General features: G+C 43.8%; 1 protein-coding gene across 1 annotated transcript; it reads right to left on the bottom strand.

Annotated features, from left to right (window-relative positions):
* Positions 1-16,434: 16,434 nt before the first annotated feature.
* Positions 16,435-17,316, bottom strand: LOC142217665 (hemoglobin subunit alpha-C-like). Its single transcript, XM_075285998.1, has 3 exons — positions 17,161-17,316; positions 16,780-16,984; positions 16,435-16,669 (listed from the first exon to the last, which is right to left on the bottom strand). Exons 1-3 carry the CDS (start codon positions 17,256-17,258, stop codon positions 16,541-16,543), a joined length of 432 nt encoding a protein of 143 aa, XP_075142099.1. The 5' UTR covers positions 17,259-17,316; the 3' UTR covers positions 16,435-16,540.
* Positions 17,317-18,193: the final 877 nt, after the last annotated feature.

Below are 18,193 nucleotides of genomic sequence, written 5' to 3' on the forward strand. Positions count from 1 at the left end.
AGTATAATTGTTTATGGATGTCCACAGTGGGACATAATACTGAGTGCAGGGGCCACTATGGGGGATAATACTGTGTGAAGGGGCCACTATGGGGGATAATACTGTGTGAGGGGGCCACTATGGGGCATAATAGAGCGCGCAGGAATGCATAGGAGGGGGTCGGTCGAGGTCTTCGGCGTCGGTGGGGGGGGGGGGTGCCATGTCAAAAGTTCACCACGGGACCCCGCCATTCCTAGTTACGCCACTGGGTTAAGCACATCGAATATTTGATGTGCTAACCCCCTTGGTGTTTGGCCGCTTACACGCATTCCTATGGCGGCGAGGTATTTGATTGAATACTACTCATTCATCTCTAGTTATTAGCACACTTACTGGTATATACTGAAAGAATTGAAGAAATCTTTAAAAAAAAAAAATGTGCAAACCCATATGTAAAACATTGAATACATTCCACCAGAGTATAATAGTAATTTATTGGTGGTGAAGCTACAAAACCTTGGGCTGAACATGAGATCTTTGGATTCACAATGAACCAAGATCATTATAAACCAGTTTGCTAATCTCTAGTTATGTATCAGAAAAGTATCAATAAATGAGACCAAGAATGGATTTCCAAATTACATTCACACTGTATTTGGGCAATAGAATTGAGATATTGCTAATTTTAAAACCAAAATGTCCTTAACTTTCACTTAAAGAATGTTCTTTTCTTGTTGTGCCTGCTGTGTATGACACAATGTCCTGCAGCTTTGTGAAAAGGAAATTTTCCTGTGTGATTTTATATACCTTTAGAAGTACACAGACATTTATGGGAAACATGATGTGCAGTGAAAACTAGCCATTAACGTTCAGCTGCAACCAATGCTTGCATTACATGTTACATCTGTCAAAAATCATTTAAAAACTTAAAACTTATTACTATTCACTGGATAGTTTCATTATTTGCACATATTACAAAGGATGTCTAACCAAGATAAGACTTTCTGAACACACTGAACAAGTAACCATGACTATTAAATATCTATACTACAATTTTATCTTTTAACCTCTAATGCCACCCATCTTCGAGTCTCCTTGGGAAACATGTATTATTAATAGTTAGGCATATCCATGAACCATTTTATACTAAATAGAATAGGGCACCATCATAACACACAGCTTCCAGTGTTGCTTAGCCTGGATGCCCCCTTTTGCCCATTCTGTTTAATTTGTCCTTGTACCCTTTGCTATGCCACTTTGCAACTTCACTGACATTCTGGGACGTCTCATTCAGAGACAGAAAGCTGCAGATAGCTGTGTTTGCAGATGATCTCTTGTTCACTGACTACAATTGTAGGGGAGAGCTAAACTGTAGGACTGCTCTCGGGGTATACACTGAATTTGGACAAAAGTGAAGCCCTGTTTCAGAAGGGCATGATCAAAACCTTACGGACCTCAGTGTTTACTGAAATGGTGAGAACTAGATTTCTAATGCAATTGTATCATTCCAAGATATCTAAATAACATCTTTGATCTAACCAGGTACGGCTCCATGTTTTGGTGAGTCCTTGGACAACTGAGTCTCAGCCTCATGTCAGTCAGGGTAACAGATACAATTCTTTAAATCGAGTGAGTGCTGTGATACATAAAGATCGCCTGTTTAAAATAAATATTAAACGAGACGGAAGAAAGCTTCTGTCTTCTCTTTATGGTGGTGGTTGCAACAGACAGACACGTTGCGGACCCCATTATAGTACGCAGGTGTCCACAAGTAATTGCCATTTTAGAGGACGAGCTTTCTATCATTTGGGCCCCTCACCCGACCTGAATGACAGAGAGTGCAGCGCTAGTGTGAACCTAGCCTTACATCTGTTGGGTTTTATCATTTCATCCTCTCACATTTGTTGTAATGAGTCCTCAAAGCAAAAATGTTGACGTTTCCAAAACTCCTCTGTCTTGTTCTGTCCCTCCCAATGTGTCTGAGATGGAAGGATTAAAAGCTATTTCTTAAAATGTATAAGGGAATCATTTGAGAAGGAAAGAGGGTTGACAATCCGATTCCATAAACTGTGGCAATCTTAACTAAATAGGGAGATGAAACTTTTTTTAATATCAGCACATACAGTCTGGCTTCACTTGCTACAACTGGATTGTTATTAGATGCATCATCCAAAGGGTATCCACTCTAAAATACTCAATTGTTTGCAGAGAATAGAACAATTAAAAGTGACCACAACTTATTAGAACAGTGAATATTATATGGCAATATATGCTATTTGCTCATATACCAAGCTGGTAACAATGTAACCATGAGAGTACGGAGAGAGAGCGATATATGGTTCATTTATGTTCTAACAGATCTGGCTAAATAGCATATAGCAAGTGTGCAAGTCTGGAAACATCATTTATAACGTTCCTGGCATTCATATTGTAACACGTAACTGGTTAACCAAACAAGTATATTGTCTATTTATGTTCAGGTAGATCTACAGTATTAAAGGGATCCTATCATTCAATCACTTTTTTTTATCATTAACACATTGAAATAGCCTTAAGAAAGGTTTTTCTTCTTCTACCTGTTTTTTGTCGATATGTAAATGAGTTCTCTCACAGCACTGGGGGCGGGCCCCAAGGCTGAAACAGCACTGGGGGCATCCCATAGTATTGTAAGTGTACTGCCATTTTCTGGTGGCCGGCGGACATGCGCAGTCGGCTTTGTCCTAGGCCCAAGGCCTAGAAGTTACAAGCCACCGCCAGAAGAAAATGCGGTGAGAACCTCATTCCAGAAGAAGATGGAGGCGGCACTGGGGAGTTCTCTGGCAGCATTGGGGAAACCCCCAGTGCTGTTTGAGAGATAGCATTTCTTAAGGCAATCCTGACGTGTTAATGATTAAAAAAAAAGTGATTGAATGATAGGATTCCTTTAAAAAGAGCTTTAGCAAGTGTGCATGTCTGGAAACACCATTTACACTGCTTCTGGAATTCCATTTGTAATGCTTTCAGTACTTTACTCTCCGCATGATTTGTGCGGACACCGTACGGAAAACACACGGACCCCATTATAGTCTAGGGGTCTGTGTGGTTTCGTAGCTAACCACTTTTTAATGCATTCGGTATTCTGTTCTGAGGGTCCACAAGTGGACTCTCCAAACAAAATACCGAATGCAGATGTGAACCAGGCCTTACAGTAAAGAGTATTCCTGTCTTTGATGATTGCAAAACCCTTCTCTCCTCTCATTCAGTGAATGTAGACTTGAGGTGCAAAATGGCCATTAGGAGCATTTCTCTCATTTCTGTTCTTATATTTGAACATTTACAATTAGATCACCCCATGTGGTTACAGACCTAAGTATAAAATGATCATTAGTAGAGATGAGCGAACACTAAAATGTTCGAGGTTCGAAATTCGATTCGAACAGCCGCTCAATGTTCGTGTGTTCGAACGGGTTTCGAACCCCATTATAGTCTATGGGGAACAGATACTCGTTAAGGGGGAAACCCAAATCCATGTGTCGGGAGGGTCACCAAGTCCACTATGACACCCCAGGAAATGATGCCAACACCTCTGGAATGACACTGGGACAGCAGGGGAAGCATGTCTGGGGGCATCTAACACACCAAAGACCCTCTATTACCCCAACATCACTGCCTAACAACTACACACTTTACACACTCAATACCACCTCTCTGACAGTAGGAAAACACCTTGAAACATGTGTATTTGGCACTTGCAGTGAGGAGAGCTTGTCACCAGCAGTGAATTTGGCCCTTGTAGTAAGTTGAGGTTGGCACCAACATTTGTTTTGAAAATCAGGGTGGATTGAGCCTCTAACCAGCAGAGTTTGGGCAAATTCATGGTGGAGGGAGCCTCTAAACACCCCAGTTTGGGCAAATTCATGGTGGAGGGAGCCTCTAAAAACCCCAGTTTGGACCAATTCATGGTGGAGGGAGCCTCTAACCAGCCCAGTGTGGGCAAATTCATGGTGGAGGGAGCCTCTAAAAAACCCAGTTTGGACCAATTCATGGTGGAGGGAGCCTCTAAACAGCCCAGTTTGGGCAAATTCATGGTGGAGGGAGCCTCTAACCAGCCCAGTTTGGACCAATTAATGGTGGAGGGAGCCTCTAACCAGCCCAGTTTGGACCAATTAATGGTGGAGGGAGCCTCTAAACAGCCAAGTTTGGACCAATTCATGGTGGAGGGAGCCTCTAAAAACCCCAGTTTGGACCAATTCATGGTGGAGGGAGCCTCTAACCAGCCCAGTTTGGGCAAATTCATGGTGGAGGGAGCCTCTAAACAGCCCAGTTTGGGCACATTCATGGTGGAGGGAGCCTCTAACCAGCCCAGTTTGGACCAATTAATGGTGGAGGGAGCCGCTAAACAGCCCAGTTTGGACCAATTCATGGTGGAGGGAGCCTCTAAAAACCCCAGTTTGGACCAATTCATGGTGGAGGGAGCCTCTAAAAAACCCAGTTTGGACCAATTCATGGTGGAGGGAGCCTCTAACCAGCCCAGTTTGGACCAATTAATGGTGGAGGGAGCCTCTAAACAGCCAAGTTTGGACCAATTCATGGTGGAGGGATCCTCTAAAAACCCCAGTTTGGACCAATTCATGGTGGAGGGAGCCTCTAAACAGCCCAGTTTGGGCAAATTCATGGTGGAGGGAGCCTCTAACCAGCCCAGTTTGGACCAATTAATGGTGGAGGGAGCCTCTAAACAGCCAAGTTTGGACCAATTCATGGTGGACGGAGCCTCTAACCAGCCCAGTTTGGACCAATTAATGGTGGAGGGAGCCTCTAAACAGCCAAGTTTTGGGAAATTCATGGTGGAGGGAGCCTCTAACCAGCCCAGTGTGGGCAAATTCATGGTGGAGGGAGCCTCTAAAAAACCCAGTTTGGACCAATTCATGGTGGAGGGAGCCTCTAACCAGCCCAGTGTGGGCAAATTCATGGTGGAGGGAGCCTCTAAAAAACCCAGTTTGGACCAATTCATGGTGGAGGGAGCCTCTAAACAGCCCAGTTTGGGCAAATTCATGGTGGAGGGAGCCTCTAACCAGCCCAGTTTGGACCAATTAATGGTGGAGGGAGCCTCTAAACAGCCAAGTTTTGGGAAATTCATGGTGGAGGGAGCCTCTAACCAGCCCAGTGTGGGCAAATTCATGGTGGAGGGAGCCTCTAACCAGCCCAGTTTGGACCAATTAATGGTGGAGGGAGCCTCTAACCAGCCAAGTTTGGACCAATTCATGGTGGAGGGAGCCTCTAAAAACCCCAGTTTGGACCAATTCATGGTGGAGGGAGCCTCTAACCAGCCCAGTTTGGACCAATTAATGGTGGAGGGAGCCTCTAAACAGCCAAGTTTGGACCAATTCATGGTGGAGGGAGCCTCTAAAAACCCCAGTTTGGACCAATTCATGGTGGAGGGAGCCTCTAACCAGCCCAGTGTGGGCAAATTCATGGTGGAGGGAGCCTCTAAAAAACCCAGTTTGGACCAATTCATGGTGGAGGGAGCCTCTAAACAGCCCAGTTTGGGCAAATTCATGGTGGAGGGAGCCTCTAACCAGCCCAGTTTGGACCAATTAATGGTGGAGGGAGCCTCTAAACAGCCAAGTTTGGACCAATTCATGGTGGAGGGAGCCTCTAACCAGCCCAGTTTGGACCAATTAATGGTGGAGGGAGCCTCTAAACAGCCAAGTTTTGGGAAATTCATGGTGGAGGGAGCCTCTAACCAGCCCAGTGTGGGCAAATTCATGGTGGAGGGAGCCTCTAACCAGCCCAGTTTGGACCAATTAATGGTGGAGGGAGCCTCTAAACAGCCAAGTTTGGACCAATTCATGGTGGAGGGAGCCTCTAAAAACCCCAGTTTGGACCAATTCATGGTGGAGGGAGCCTCTAAACAGCCCAGTTTGGGCAAATTCATGGTGGAGGGAGCCTCTAACCAGCCCAGTTTGGACCAATTAATGGTGGAGGGAGCCTCTAAACAGCCAAGTTTGGACCAATTCATGGTGGAGGGAGCCTCTAACCAGCCCAGTTTGGACCAATTAATGGTGGAGGGAGCCTCTAACCAGCCCAGTTTGGACCAATTAATGGTGGAGGGAGCCGCTAAACAGCCCAGTTTGGACCAATTCATGGTGGAGGGAGCCTCTAAAAACCCCAGTTTGGACCAATTCATGGTGGAGGGAGCCTCTAAACAGCCCAGTTTGGGCAAATTCATGGTGGAGGGAGCCTCTAACCAGCAGAGTTGGTGGAAATCAGGGTGGAGGGAGCCTAGTATTAGCAGAATTGTGCAACGCTTATGGTGGATGAGTATGAGGATGCGGAGGAATTGGAGAGGTTGAGTACAGACATGGAGTTTCATGTTGGGGTGCTTTACACAGGTGGGCACAAAAATGACGGCTCTACCCAGTGGTGGTTCATTTTTATCAAAGTGAGCCGGTCGGCACTCTCAGCTGACAGACGGGTGCGCTTGTCAGTGATGATGCCACCGGCTGCACTGAACACCCTCTCAGATAGGACGCTGGCGGCAGGACAGGACAGCACCTCCAAGGCATATAGGGCAAGTTCAAGCCACAGGTCCAACTTCGACACCCAATACGTGTAGGGCGCAGAGGGGTCGGAGAGGACAGGGCTGTGGTCGGAAAGGTATTCCCGCAACATGCGCCTATACTTCTCACGCCTGGTGACACTAGGACCCTCCGTGGCGGCACTTTGGCGAGGGGGTGCCATCAAGGTGTCCCAGACCTTAGACAGTGTGCCCCTCCTTTGTGTGGACCGGTGAGAACTTGGTTGCCTACTGGAGGAACTGCCCTCCCTGCCGCCAACGTCACATGCTGGAAACATCTCCATCATATTCTGCACCAATTGCCTGTGGCAAGCATTGATGCGATTGGCCCTCCCCTCTACCGGAATAAAAGACGAGATGTTGTTTTTATACCGGGGGTCAAGGATAGCAAAGATCCAGTACTGGTTGTCCTCCATGATTTTGACAATACGCTTGTCGGTTGTAAAGCACCCCAACATGAACTCAGCCATGTCTGCCACAGTGTTAGTTGGCATGACTCCTCTGGCCCCACCGGAAAGTTCAATCTCCATTTCCTCCTCATCCTCCATGTCTACCCATCCGCGCTGCAACAATGGGACGATTCGAAGTTGCCCGGAAGCCTCCTGTATCACCATCACATCATCGGACAACTCTTCTTCCTCCTCCTCCTCCTCCTCCTCCTCCATTAAACGCAGTGAAGCGGACAGATGTGTGGACCTACTCTCCAGCTGTGACGGATCGGATGCTATCCCTAACTCCTCTGTGTGATCTGAGTTATCCCTGATGTCAATCAGGGATTCTCTCAGAACACACAAGAGCGGGATTGTAAGGCTCACCATCGCATCCTCAGAGCTCACCCTCCTTGTGGACTCCTCAAAGACCCGTAGGATGTCACAAAGGTCTCTCATCCATGGCCACTCATGGATGTGAAACTGAGGCAGCTGACTTTGTGGCACCCTAGGGTTTTGTAGCTGGTATTCCATCAAAGGTCTCTGCTGCTCAACCACTCTATTCAACATCTGAAATGTTGAGTTCCAGCGTGTGGGGACGTCGCACAAAAGCCGGTGTTGTGGCACATGCAGGCGTTGCTGGAGAGATTTTAAGCTAGCAGCGGCTACTGTCGACTTGCGAAAGTGGGCGCACATGCGCCGCACTTTCACCAGTAGCTCTGGAACATTGGGGTAGCTCTTTAGGAAACGTTGCACCACTAGGTTGAAGACGTGGGCCAGGCATGGAACATGTTGGAGTCCGGCAAGCTCCAGAGCTGCTACCAGGTTCCGGCCGTTATCACAAACAACCATGCCTGGGCCCAGGTGCAGCGGCTCAAACCATATTGCCGTCTCATCGAGGAGGGCATCCCTCACCTCGGAGGCAGTGTGCTGTCTGTCCCCCAAGCTGATCAGCTTCAGCACAGCCTGCTGACGTCTACCAACGCCAGTGCTGCAACGTTTCCAACTCGTAGCTGGGGTCAATCTAACAGCGGAGGAGGAGGCGGTGGTGGAGGAGGAGGCGGTGGCGGAGGAGGAGGCGGTAGAGGAGGAGGAGGAGGGGGGTGTTCTTCTCGTGTCCCTGCCAGGAATGTTAGGCGGGGAGACGAGGTACACCGGGCCAGTTTGGGAAGTAGTCCCAGCCTCAACTACATTCACCCAGTGTGCCGTCAGTGAAATGTAGCGTCCCTGTCCGCATGCACTTGTCCACGCGTCGGTGGTCAAGTGGACCTTTGTGCAAAGCGCGGAACTAAGGGCCCGCCTGATGTTGAGTGACACGTGCTGGTGCAAGGCGGGGACGGCACACCGGGAGAAGTAGTGACGGCTAGGGACGGCATAGCGAGGTGCCGCAGTTGCCATCAGGTCCAGGAAGGCGGGAGTTTCAACAAGCCGGAACGCCAACATCTCCTGGGCCAGCAGTTTAGCGATGTTGGCGTTCAAGGCTTGCGCGTGTGGGTGGTTAGCAGTGTATTTCTGCCGCCGCTCCAATGTCTGAGAGATGGTGGGTTGTTGTAAAGAAACGCCTGATGGTGCCTTTGATGGTGCAGGAGAAGGAGATAAGACAGGACCAGGGGAGGATGAGGTAGAAGTCAACAAAGTGGCGGAGGCAGATGAAGTGGTGTCCTGGCTCGTCCTCTGGAGTGCATCGCCAGCACAGTCAGCAGTGGCAGTGGCAGAGGCAGAGGCAGTGGCAGAGGCAGTGGCAGTGGCGTGAACGGCAGGCGGCCTTTGTCCTGCCGTTGCTGCCTGCCACTGATTCCAGTGCTTGGATTCCAAATGACGGCGCATTGAAGTGGTGGACAGGTTGCTCTTCTCAGAGCCCCTAATCAATTTCGAGAGGCAAATTGTGCAGACAACACTATATCTGTCCTCGGCGCATTCCTTGAAAAAACTCCACACCTTCGAGAAACGTGCCCTCGAGGTGGGAGTTTTTCGGGGCTGGGTACGAACTGGAACATCTTGGGAGATTCCGGGTGTGGCCTGGCTTCGCCTAAGCTGCTGACCTCTGCCTCTGCCTCTAGCTACCCTTTTTGGTGCTGCACCTGCCTCAACATCCACACTACTTTCCCCGCTTGACATCCCCCCTGTCCAGGTCGGGTCAGTGTCCTCATCATCCACCACTTCCTCTTCCAACTCCTGTCTCATCTCCTCCTCCCGCACAATGCGCCGGTCAACTGGATGCCCTGACGGCAACTGCGTCACATCATCGTCGATGAGGGTGGGTTGCTGGTCATCCACCACCAAATTGAACGGAGATGGAGGAGACTCTAGTGTTTGAGCATCTGGACACAGATGCTCCTCTGTTAGGTTCGTGGAATCGTGACGTGGAGAGGCAGGTTGAGGGACAATGAAAGGAGCGGAGAACAGCTCTGGGGAGCAGGGACAGTTTGGGTTATTGTTCTGTAAAGCTTCGGAATTTTGGGAGGAAGGAAGACAAGACTGTTGGGTAATAGGAGGAGAGGAGGCAGAGTCTGACTGGCTGCTGGACAATGTGCTGTAAGCGTTCTCTGACAGCCATTGCAAGACCTGTTCCTGGTTCTCGGGCCTACTAAGGTTTGTACCCTGCAGTTTAGTTAATGTGGCAAGCAACCCTGGCACTGTGGAGTGGCGCAATGCTTGCTGCCCCACAGGAGTAGGCACGGGACGCCCTGTGGCTTCACTGCTACCTTGCTCCCCAGAACCATTCCCCCGACCTCGCCCACGGCCTCGTCCACGTCCCTTTCCGGGAGCCTTGCGCATTTTGAATTCCTAGTTAGAAATTGGCACTGTATACCAGTAGTAAAAATTGTGGGTGCACGTAACCCCAATATATTCTTTGAATTCCCAGTCAGAAACTGGCACTATATGGCAGTAGCAAGAAATGAGGGTATTTATAACCCCAATATATTCTTTGAATTCCCAGTCAGACAATGGCACTGTATACCAGTAGTAAAAATTGTGGGTGCACGTAACCACAATATATTCTTTGAATTACCAGTCAGAAACTGGCACTATATGGCAGTAGCAAGAAATGAGGGTATTTATAACCCCAATATATTCTTTGAATTCCCAGTCAGACAATGGCACTGTATACCAGTAGTAAAAATTGTGGGTGCACGTAACCCCAATATATTCTTTGAATTCCCAGTCAGAAACTGGCACTATATGGCAGTAGCAAGAAATGAGGGTATTTATAACCCCAATATATTCTTTGAATTCCCAGTCAGACAATGGCACTGTATACCAGTAGTAAAAATTGTGGGTGCACGTAACCCCAATATATTCTTTGAATTCCCAGTCAGAAACTGGCACTATATGGCAGTAGCAAGAAATGAGGGTATTTATAACCCCAATATATTCTTTGAATTCCCAGTCAGACAATGGCACTGTATACCAGTAGTAAAAATTGTGGGTGCACGTAACCACAATATATTCTTTGAATTACCAGTCAGAAACTGGCACTATATGGCAGTAGCAAGAAATGAGGGTATTTATAACCCCAATATATTCTTTGAATTCCCAGTCAGACAATGGCACTGTATACCAGTAGTAAAAATTGTGGGTGCACGTAACCCCAATATATTCTTTGAATTCCCAGTCAGAAACTGGCACTATATGGCAGTAGCAAGAAATGAGGGTATTTATAACCCCAATATATTCTTTGAATTCCCAGTCAGACAATGGCACTGTATACCAGTAGTAAAAATTGTGGGTGCACGTAACCCCAATATATTCTTTGAATTCCCAGTCAGAAACTGGCACTATATGGCAGTAGCAAGAAATGAGGGTATTTATAACCCCAATATATTCTTTGAATTCCCAGTCAGACAATGGCACTGTATACCAGTAGTAAAAATTGTGGGTGCACGTAACCCCAATATATTCTTTGAATTCCCAGTCAGAAACTGGCACTATATGGCAGTAGCAAGAAATGAGGGTATTTGTATTCCCAATATATTCTTTGAATTCCCAGTCAGACAATGGCACTGTATACCAGTAGTAAAAATTGTGGGTGCACGTAACCACAATATATTCTTTGAATTACCAGTCAGAAACTGGCACTATATGGCAGTAGCAAGAAATGAGGGTATTTATAACCCCAATATATTCTTTGAATTCCCAGTCAGACAATGGCACTGTATACCAGTAGTAAAAATTGTGGGTGCACGTAACCCCAATATATTCTTTGAATTCCCAGTCAGAAACTGGCACTATATGGCAGTAGCAAGAAATGAGGGTATTTATAACCCCAATATATTCTTTGAATTCCCAGTCAGACAATGGCACTGTATACCAGTAGTAAAAATTGTGGGTGCACGTAACCCCAATATATTCTTTGAATTCCCAGTCAGAAACTGGCACTATATGGCAGTAGCAAGAAATGAGGGTATTTATAACCCCAATATATTCTTTGAATTCCCAGTCAGACAATGGCACTGTATACCAGTAGTAAAAATTGTGGGTGCACGTAACCCCAATATATTCTTTGAATTCCCAGTCAGAAACTGGCACTATATGGCAGTAGCAAGAAATGAGGGTATTTATAACCCCAATATATTCTTTGAATTCCCAGTCAGACAATGGCACTGTATACCAGTAGTAAAAATTGTGGGTGCACGTAACCACAATATATTCTTTGAATTACCAGTCAGAAACTGGCACTATATGGCAGTAGCAAGAAATGAGGGTATTTATAACCCCAATATATTCTTTGAATTCCCAGTCAGACAATGGCACTGTATACCAGTAGTAAAAATTGTGGGTGCATGTAACCCCAATATATTCTTTGAATTCCCAGTCAGACACTGGCACTATATGGCAGTAGCAAGAAATGAGGGTATTTGTATTCCCAATATATTCTTTGAATTCCCAGTCAGACAATGGCACTGTATACCAGTAGTAAAAATTGTGGGTGCACGTAACCACAATATATTCTTTGAATTACCAGTCAGAAACTGGCACTATATGGCAGTAGCAAGAAATGAGGGTATTTATAACCCCAATATATTCTTTGAATTCCCAGTCAGACAATGGCACTGTATACCAGTAGTAAAAATTGTGGGTGCACGTAACCCCAATATATTCTTTGAATTCCCAGTCAGACACTGGCACTATATGGCAGTAGCAAGAAATGAGGGTATTTGTATTCCCAATATATTCTTTGAATTCCCAGTCAGACAATGGCACTGTATACCAGTAGTAAAAATTGTGGGTGCACGTAACCCCAATATATTCTTTGAATTCCCAGTCAGAAACTGGCACTATATGGCAGTAGCAAGAAATGAGGGTATTTGTATTCCCAATATATTCTTTGAATTCCCAGTCAGACAATGGCACTGTATACCAGTAGTAAAAATTGTGGGTGCACGTAACCCCAATATATTCTTTGAATTCCCAGTCAGACACTGGCACTATATGGCAGTAGCAAGAAATGAGGGTATTTGTATTCCCAATATATTCTTTGAATTCCCAGTCAGACAATGGCACTGTATACCAGTAGTAAAAATTGTGGGTGCACGTAACCCCAATATATTCTTTGAATTCCCAATCAGAAACTGGCACTATATGGCAGTAGCAAGAAATGAGGGTATTTGTATTCCCAATATATTCTTTGAATTCCCAGTCAGACAATGGCACTGTATACCAGTAGTAAAAATTGTGGGTGCACGTAACCACAATATATTCTTTGAATTACCAGTCAGAAACTGGCACTATATGGCAGTAGCAAGAAATGAGGGTATTTATAACCCCAATATATTCTTTGAATTCCCAGTCAGACAATGGCACTGTATACCAGTAGTAAAAATTGTGGGTGCACGTAACCACAATATATTCTTTGAATTACCAGTCAGAAACTGGCACTATATGGCAGTAGCAAGAAATGAGGGTATTTATAACCCCAATATATTCTTTGAATTCCCAGTCAGACAATGGCACTGTATACCAGTAGTAAAAATTGTGGGTGCACGTAACCCCAATATATTCTTTGAATTCCCAGTCAGACACTGGCACTATATGGCAGTAGCAAGAAATGAGGGTATTTGTATTCCCAATATATTCTTTGAATTCCCAGTCAGACAATGGCACTGTATACCAGTAGTAAAAATTGTGGGTGCACGTAACCACAATATATTCTTTGAATTACCAGTCAGAAACTGGCACTATATGGCAGTAGCAAGAAATGAGGGTATTTGTATTCCCAATATATTCTTTGAATTCCCAGTCAGACAATGGCACTGTATACCAGTAGTAAAAATTGTGGGTGTATATAGCCCCAATTCTATTGCTAGGGGACTTGCAGGGTATTTCTGGGGTGAAGGTGGGGGGGCACACCGTTGGAACGGGTATCGGGGTATATATCGGGTATACGGGAATACACTGACAGTGTATTCCATTCAGGATCCTGGGAAAGCTGGGTTGCGGCGATTGAGCCCGTTAGTGCCACGTTACACTGACAAGCTTCTCCCTGGAATTTAGCTCTTACAAGAGCTGTTGTGGTTGTCTTCTCCTTCCTATCTAGCCTGTCCCTGCCTACCCAGAATCTAAGCCCTAGCTAACTGGACGGAAACCTCCGTCCTCGGTGAATTGCAAGCTCAGAATGACGCGAAGCTGGGCGGCGCTGTTCTTTTAAATTAGAGGTCACATGTTTTCGGCAGCCAATGGGTTTTGCCTACTTTTTTCAACGTCACCGGTGTCGTAGTTCCTGTCCCACCTACCCTGCGCTGTTATTGGAGCAAAAAAGGCGCCAGGGAAGGTGGGAGGAGAATCGAGTAATGGCGCACTTTACCACGCGGTGTTCGATTCGATTCGAACATGCCGAACAGCCTAATATCCGATCGAACATGAGTTCGATAGAACACTGTTCGCTCATCTCTAATCATTAGAAAGATCTCTGTATTGTCTATTCTTATATTTGTACGTTTACAATGAAATCACCTCTTGTGGTTACAGAATGTGCAAAATGATCATTAGAAGATCTCTTTAATGTCTGTTCTTATTTATGCACACTTATAATAAGATCACCCCATAGCCATCTTCTTTTCTCAGTTGAATAATCCCAGGTTTTTAGGAATTAACCAAATGAATATGTGGTAAAGCAATGTGTTAAACCATATATTAACAATAAGTGTCTATTACAAGTATAAATAAATGTATATAAGTAGAAGTAAATGTAATGAATATCTTTAGTACAAGACCCCTGAAGAAGACCGCTGCTTTCCAGCTATATACATGGGGTATAAATAGGAATCAATTTTCCAGACCTGGATTTGGAGATTTGAACTATATTTTGCACTTCATGATTATGCACTATGATGTTTATTTGCAGCGGTTACAATTACATTATGGTAGGATTGGTTTCATGGCATATTTGCAAGTCTTAATTATATGTTTCTTTGGCTCAATAAGTTTTTAATCAAACTGAACGTTATCGGCCTGTACTACTAAGTATATTTTTCCTAATTATTTTTACTTTTCTGCTCTGGATTGACTGTGGATATCACTGTCAACCCGACTTCCCTATGATCCTCACATACACATACACAAAATATTCACTGTAAAAAATAAAATAAAATATATATATATATATTTATGTTATTAAACCTTTATTTAGGTACATATTGGGTTGAGTACATTGGTTAATATCTCTCCTACTGTAAATTCTAAGAATATTTTAGAAGTAGAACTCATGAGTTTTGTGAACATATAAAAGAAGTTCACAGGGCTAGAGCATATACGCTGGCCACTGAGCTCTGGGATGATTGCTAATATTTTTAATAATTTATAGCAAGGGTCCTTTTTTCGTTATAGTACACAGCTACTGAAGGAAGATTTTGGGGTTAATGTCAACTACTGATTTATATGTTACATCTCCTTTAGTGTCATAAAAAGAAGGCCTGCATCATCTTCTGCAACCAAATTACTATATAACACACACTGTCCATGTTGCACTACCCATTTCTGTATAATCAATAGCTTATCATTATTTAAGGCTAAGGCCCCTCATTATGGAAACACAGCAAAAAACACAAAACATTGCTTTTTACAGTGTTTTCATTAACCTCGTCCACACATTGCAGGATAAAACTATGGAAAAACTGTGTTTCAGGCTGGGGGCCCACAGGGCAAAAACCGCTGCATTTTGCATTCCCTGCAAAGTGAATGGGATCCTAGCGAAACCCATACACACATTGCAAAAGAAAAAAGAAAAACCTGCAGTGGAAATGCAGTTTAAAAAAATCGTACGCTGTCGTTTTCCATATAGGTGTAATAGAGGCAGAAAGTCCACAGAGGAAAACTCTGCGGACTCTCTGTGAAAAACACTGCAGAAAAAAATAACGTATTTTAGGGGCCACACGGTGGCTCAGTGGTTAGCACTGCAGCCTTGCAGCGCTGGAGTCTTCAGTTCGAATCCTGCCAAGGGCAAAAAAAACATCTGCGAGGAGTTTGTATGTTCTCCCCGTGTTTGCGTGGGTTTCCATCCCATACTCCAAAAAGACATACTGCTAGGGAAAAATGTACATTGTGAGCTCTATGTGGGACTAGTAAAGGGGGGTCTATACCATGTCAGGGCCAGTAATGGGGTTTATACTATGTAGGGCCCAGTAAAGGGAGACTTTATACTGTGTATGTGTCAGTAAAAAGGAAGTTATACCGTTTGGGGACTAGGAAAGGGCTCATTATACTATGTGTGAGCCAGTAAAGAGGGGTTTCTACCATGTCAGGGCCAGTAATGGGGGCATTATACCATGTGGAAGCCAGTAGGGTGCTATACAGTGTGGTGGCCAAGGAAGCCCCAGTCAAAAGTCCGATATGGGGAGCGGTCTTTGCTAGTTATAGCCTGGATATGAGCAAACATCAAAAGTTACAAAACTCCTCTGTCAGTCATTACCTATTTATCTGAGATGGATGAATTAAAAGCTATTTTTTTGACTGTATAGATGGATCGTTTGAGAAGAAAAGAGGTTGACAATCCCATTCCATGTACTGCATTAACCTGAGCTAAATAGGGAAATTAAACTTTCTTATCATCAGGACATACAATCTGGCTTCATTTGCTAGAACTGGATTGGACACAAGCTACCTCATATTACACAAACCCACTTCGGCCAATTACAGGTCCCCCATATTATTCTTCTGAACCTCCTATGCAAATTATCTGTGCACTGCACTGACCCGAAATACACAATCCTTGTTTAGGATCTGGAGCCTACAACATGAACTACACGGATAATACATATAAATTGTATAAATGTCTATTTTTTTTTGTCCCTTTTTATATTTTTTGGAATTGTTAAGTTCCAGGTAGGAATTATTTTATTTTCCCTAAGGTTGATGTATTCATTGTGATCACCCCCTTTGTCTGCCCTATGCAGAAAACCATTTGTAATAACTGTCATAGAGACCTTTCACTTATTAGGTCTGAAGATATACAGAATAACAACAGACAAGTGATTAAAATGTAATCCACTTTATTTCACATTTCACATGTGTAAGATGTCACATATTGGTCATTGTTAGGTTCTTGGTGTTGATGAATCCTCTGTTTTTCTTGACATATTTAACGGTACTTGGATGTCAGAGCAGTTGCAACTTCAGCCAGGAACTTGTCCACGGCCTGATGAGTCACGCAGTCCAATTTGTCACCTAAGTGGATTGCCAATGTGACCAGGATGTTGTGAGTCAGGTACTGAAAAAGAAGGAAACACGTAAATACAATATCCCATGCTTTATGTCTTGTGTTATGTAGCCAGCCAATATGTGTTCTACTACAGTAGTAGTTAATGTATAAAAACTTACTTTGAAGTTTCCAGGATCCACTCTCAGGTCAAAGGCATGGAGGTTAATCAGTGAACCCAGGGCGGCAGCAATGTTGTCTATGTGTTTTACAGCCTCTGTCAGAGCATCCATGACTTTCTTGCCATGAGCCTTAACATGAGCAGAGTCCTTGCTGCAGTCAAAATTTGGGAAATAGGTCTTGGTCTGAGGACAGGTGACAAACATCCTAAAAGAGACAATTACAATAAAAGATATAAAGGAAGTAAATACATGGCTGAATTCAGCAGACAACAGCAGATGGTGAGAATAGCAATAAGGATCATTCAACAATGAAACACCAAAATACATCTGACCTCATCCCCTATACCTCACAGGAAATAATGAAAACCACATGTACTGTACCTGTGCAAAGCTTCCGCTCCATATTCCTGAGCATGGGCGGCTACACTGTGCCAGATAGCCTGGACATGTGCTTTGTCGTCAGCGTTGAGACAAGTCATGGTTACTGCGTGTAGTATGAGTATTGCACACCAATGACTATAGCTTCATAAAATCAGCTTTTTATGTGGTTCTGATACTGGTTATTAACATAATGATGTCCGCCCCCATCATCTTTATTGGTTTAGCCAAAAAACTAGCTCCTCCTGTACCCACATCCACACCCAACCCCATTGGACCAAATCCAAAACAAACCACCCAGCCCAGTATTAAGTATTTTTTTTTAAACTTTCATAAATATAATTTCTGATTACAATGTAATAAAATAAGCCAGAGAACGTTACATTTTAATTGTATACAATGTTGAACATATTTATCATTATATCATTGTATTTTTGAAATCCAAATACATCCAAAAGACATAATTTATACTTTATTTGCTATTTGCATTGCCTTTATTTTGCTCGAGCTATGACTAACGCATATATATCTATATGTAAGTTTTTGGTAAATTATATTAGGTAAATTTATATGCATTTTTTATAAAATAATAAACAAAACCCCTAATAATATATGTGTGTGTGTGTATATATATATATATATATATATATATATATATTACATATATCTATATATATATCTATATCTGTGTGTGTTTATACTTATTATATATATATTGTATATTTATACTATCTATATCTATTCAATTATATTATTTATGTCTAATATATATATATATATATATATATATATTTATATGTGTGTGTGTGTGTGTGTGTGTGTGTGTGTGTGTGTGTGTATAGTGTTTCTGTGCCGATATATCAGCTTACACATGTATACTTAAAGAAATACAAGGATTGATTGGTAGCATGGAACATTTATGTGGTGGTTATATGATTGATGAAAACTACAATGATAGTATGGTGCACAAAGTGCAAGAAAAGGACAAAAAAAAAAATCAACAATTAATATATAAGCTCCAGAAAACTTATCGTAT

The sequence above is a fragment of the Leptodactylus fuscus genome, chromosome 8 (genome assembly GCF_031893055.1).
Source record: "Leptodactylus fuscus isolate aLepFus1 chromosome 8, aLepFus1.hap2, whole genome shotgun sequence".
In the NCBI taxonomy this organism is placed as follows: Eukaryota; Metazoa; Chordata; class Amphibia; order Anura; family Leptodactylidae; genus Leptodactylus; species Leptodactylus fuscus.

Coding starts and splice junctions, on each gene's coding strand:
- LOC142217665 (XM_075285998.1), bottom strand. CDS start 17,258: ATGACTTGTCTCAACGCTGACGACAAAGCACATGTCCAGGCTATCTGG. Junction 16,985..17,160: donor GGAGCGGAAGCTTTGCACAG/GTACAGTACATG, acceptor TGTCTCTTTTAG/GATGTTTGTCACCTGTCCTC. Junction 16,670..16,779: donor TGGATCCTGGAAACTTCAAA/GTAAGTTTTTAT, acceptor CTTCTTTTTCAG/TACCTGACTCACAACATCCT.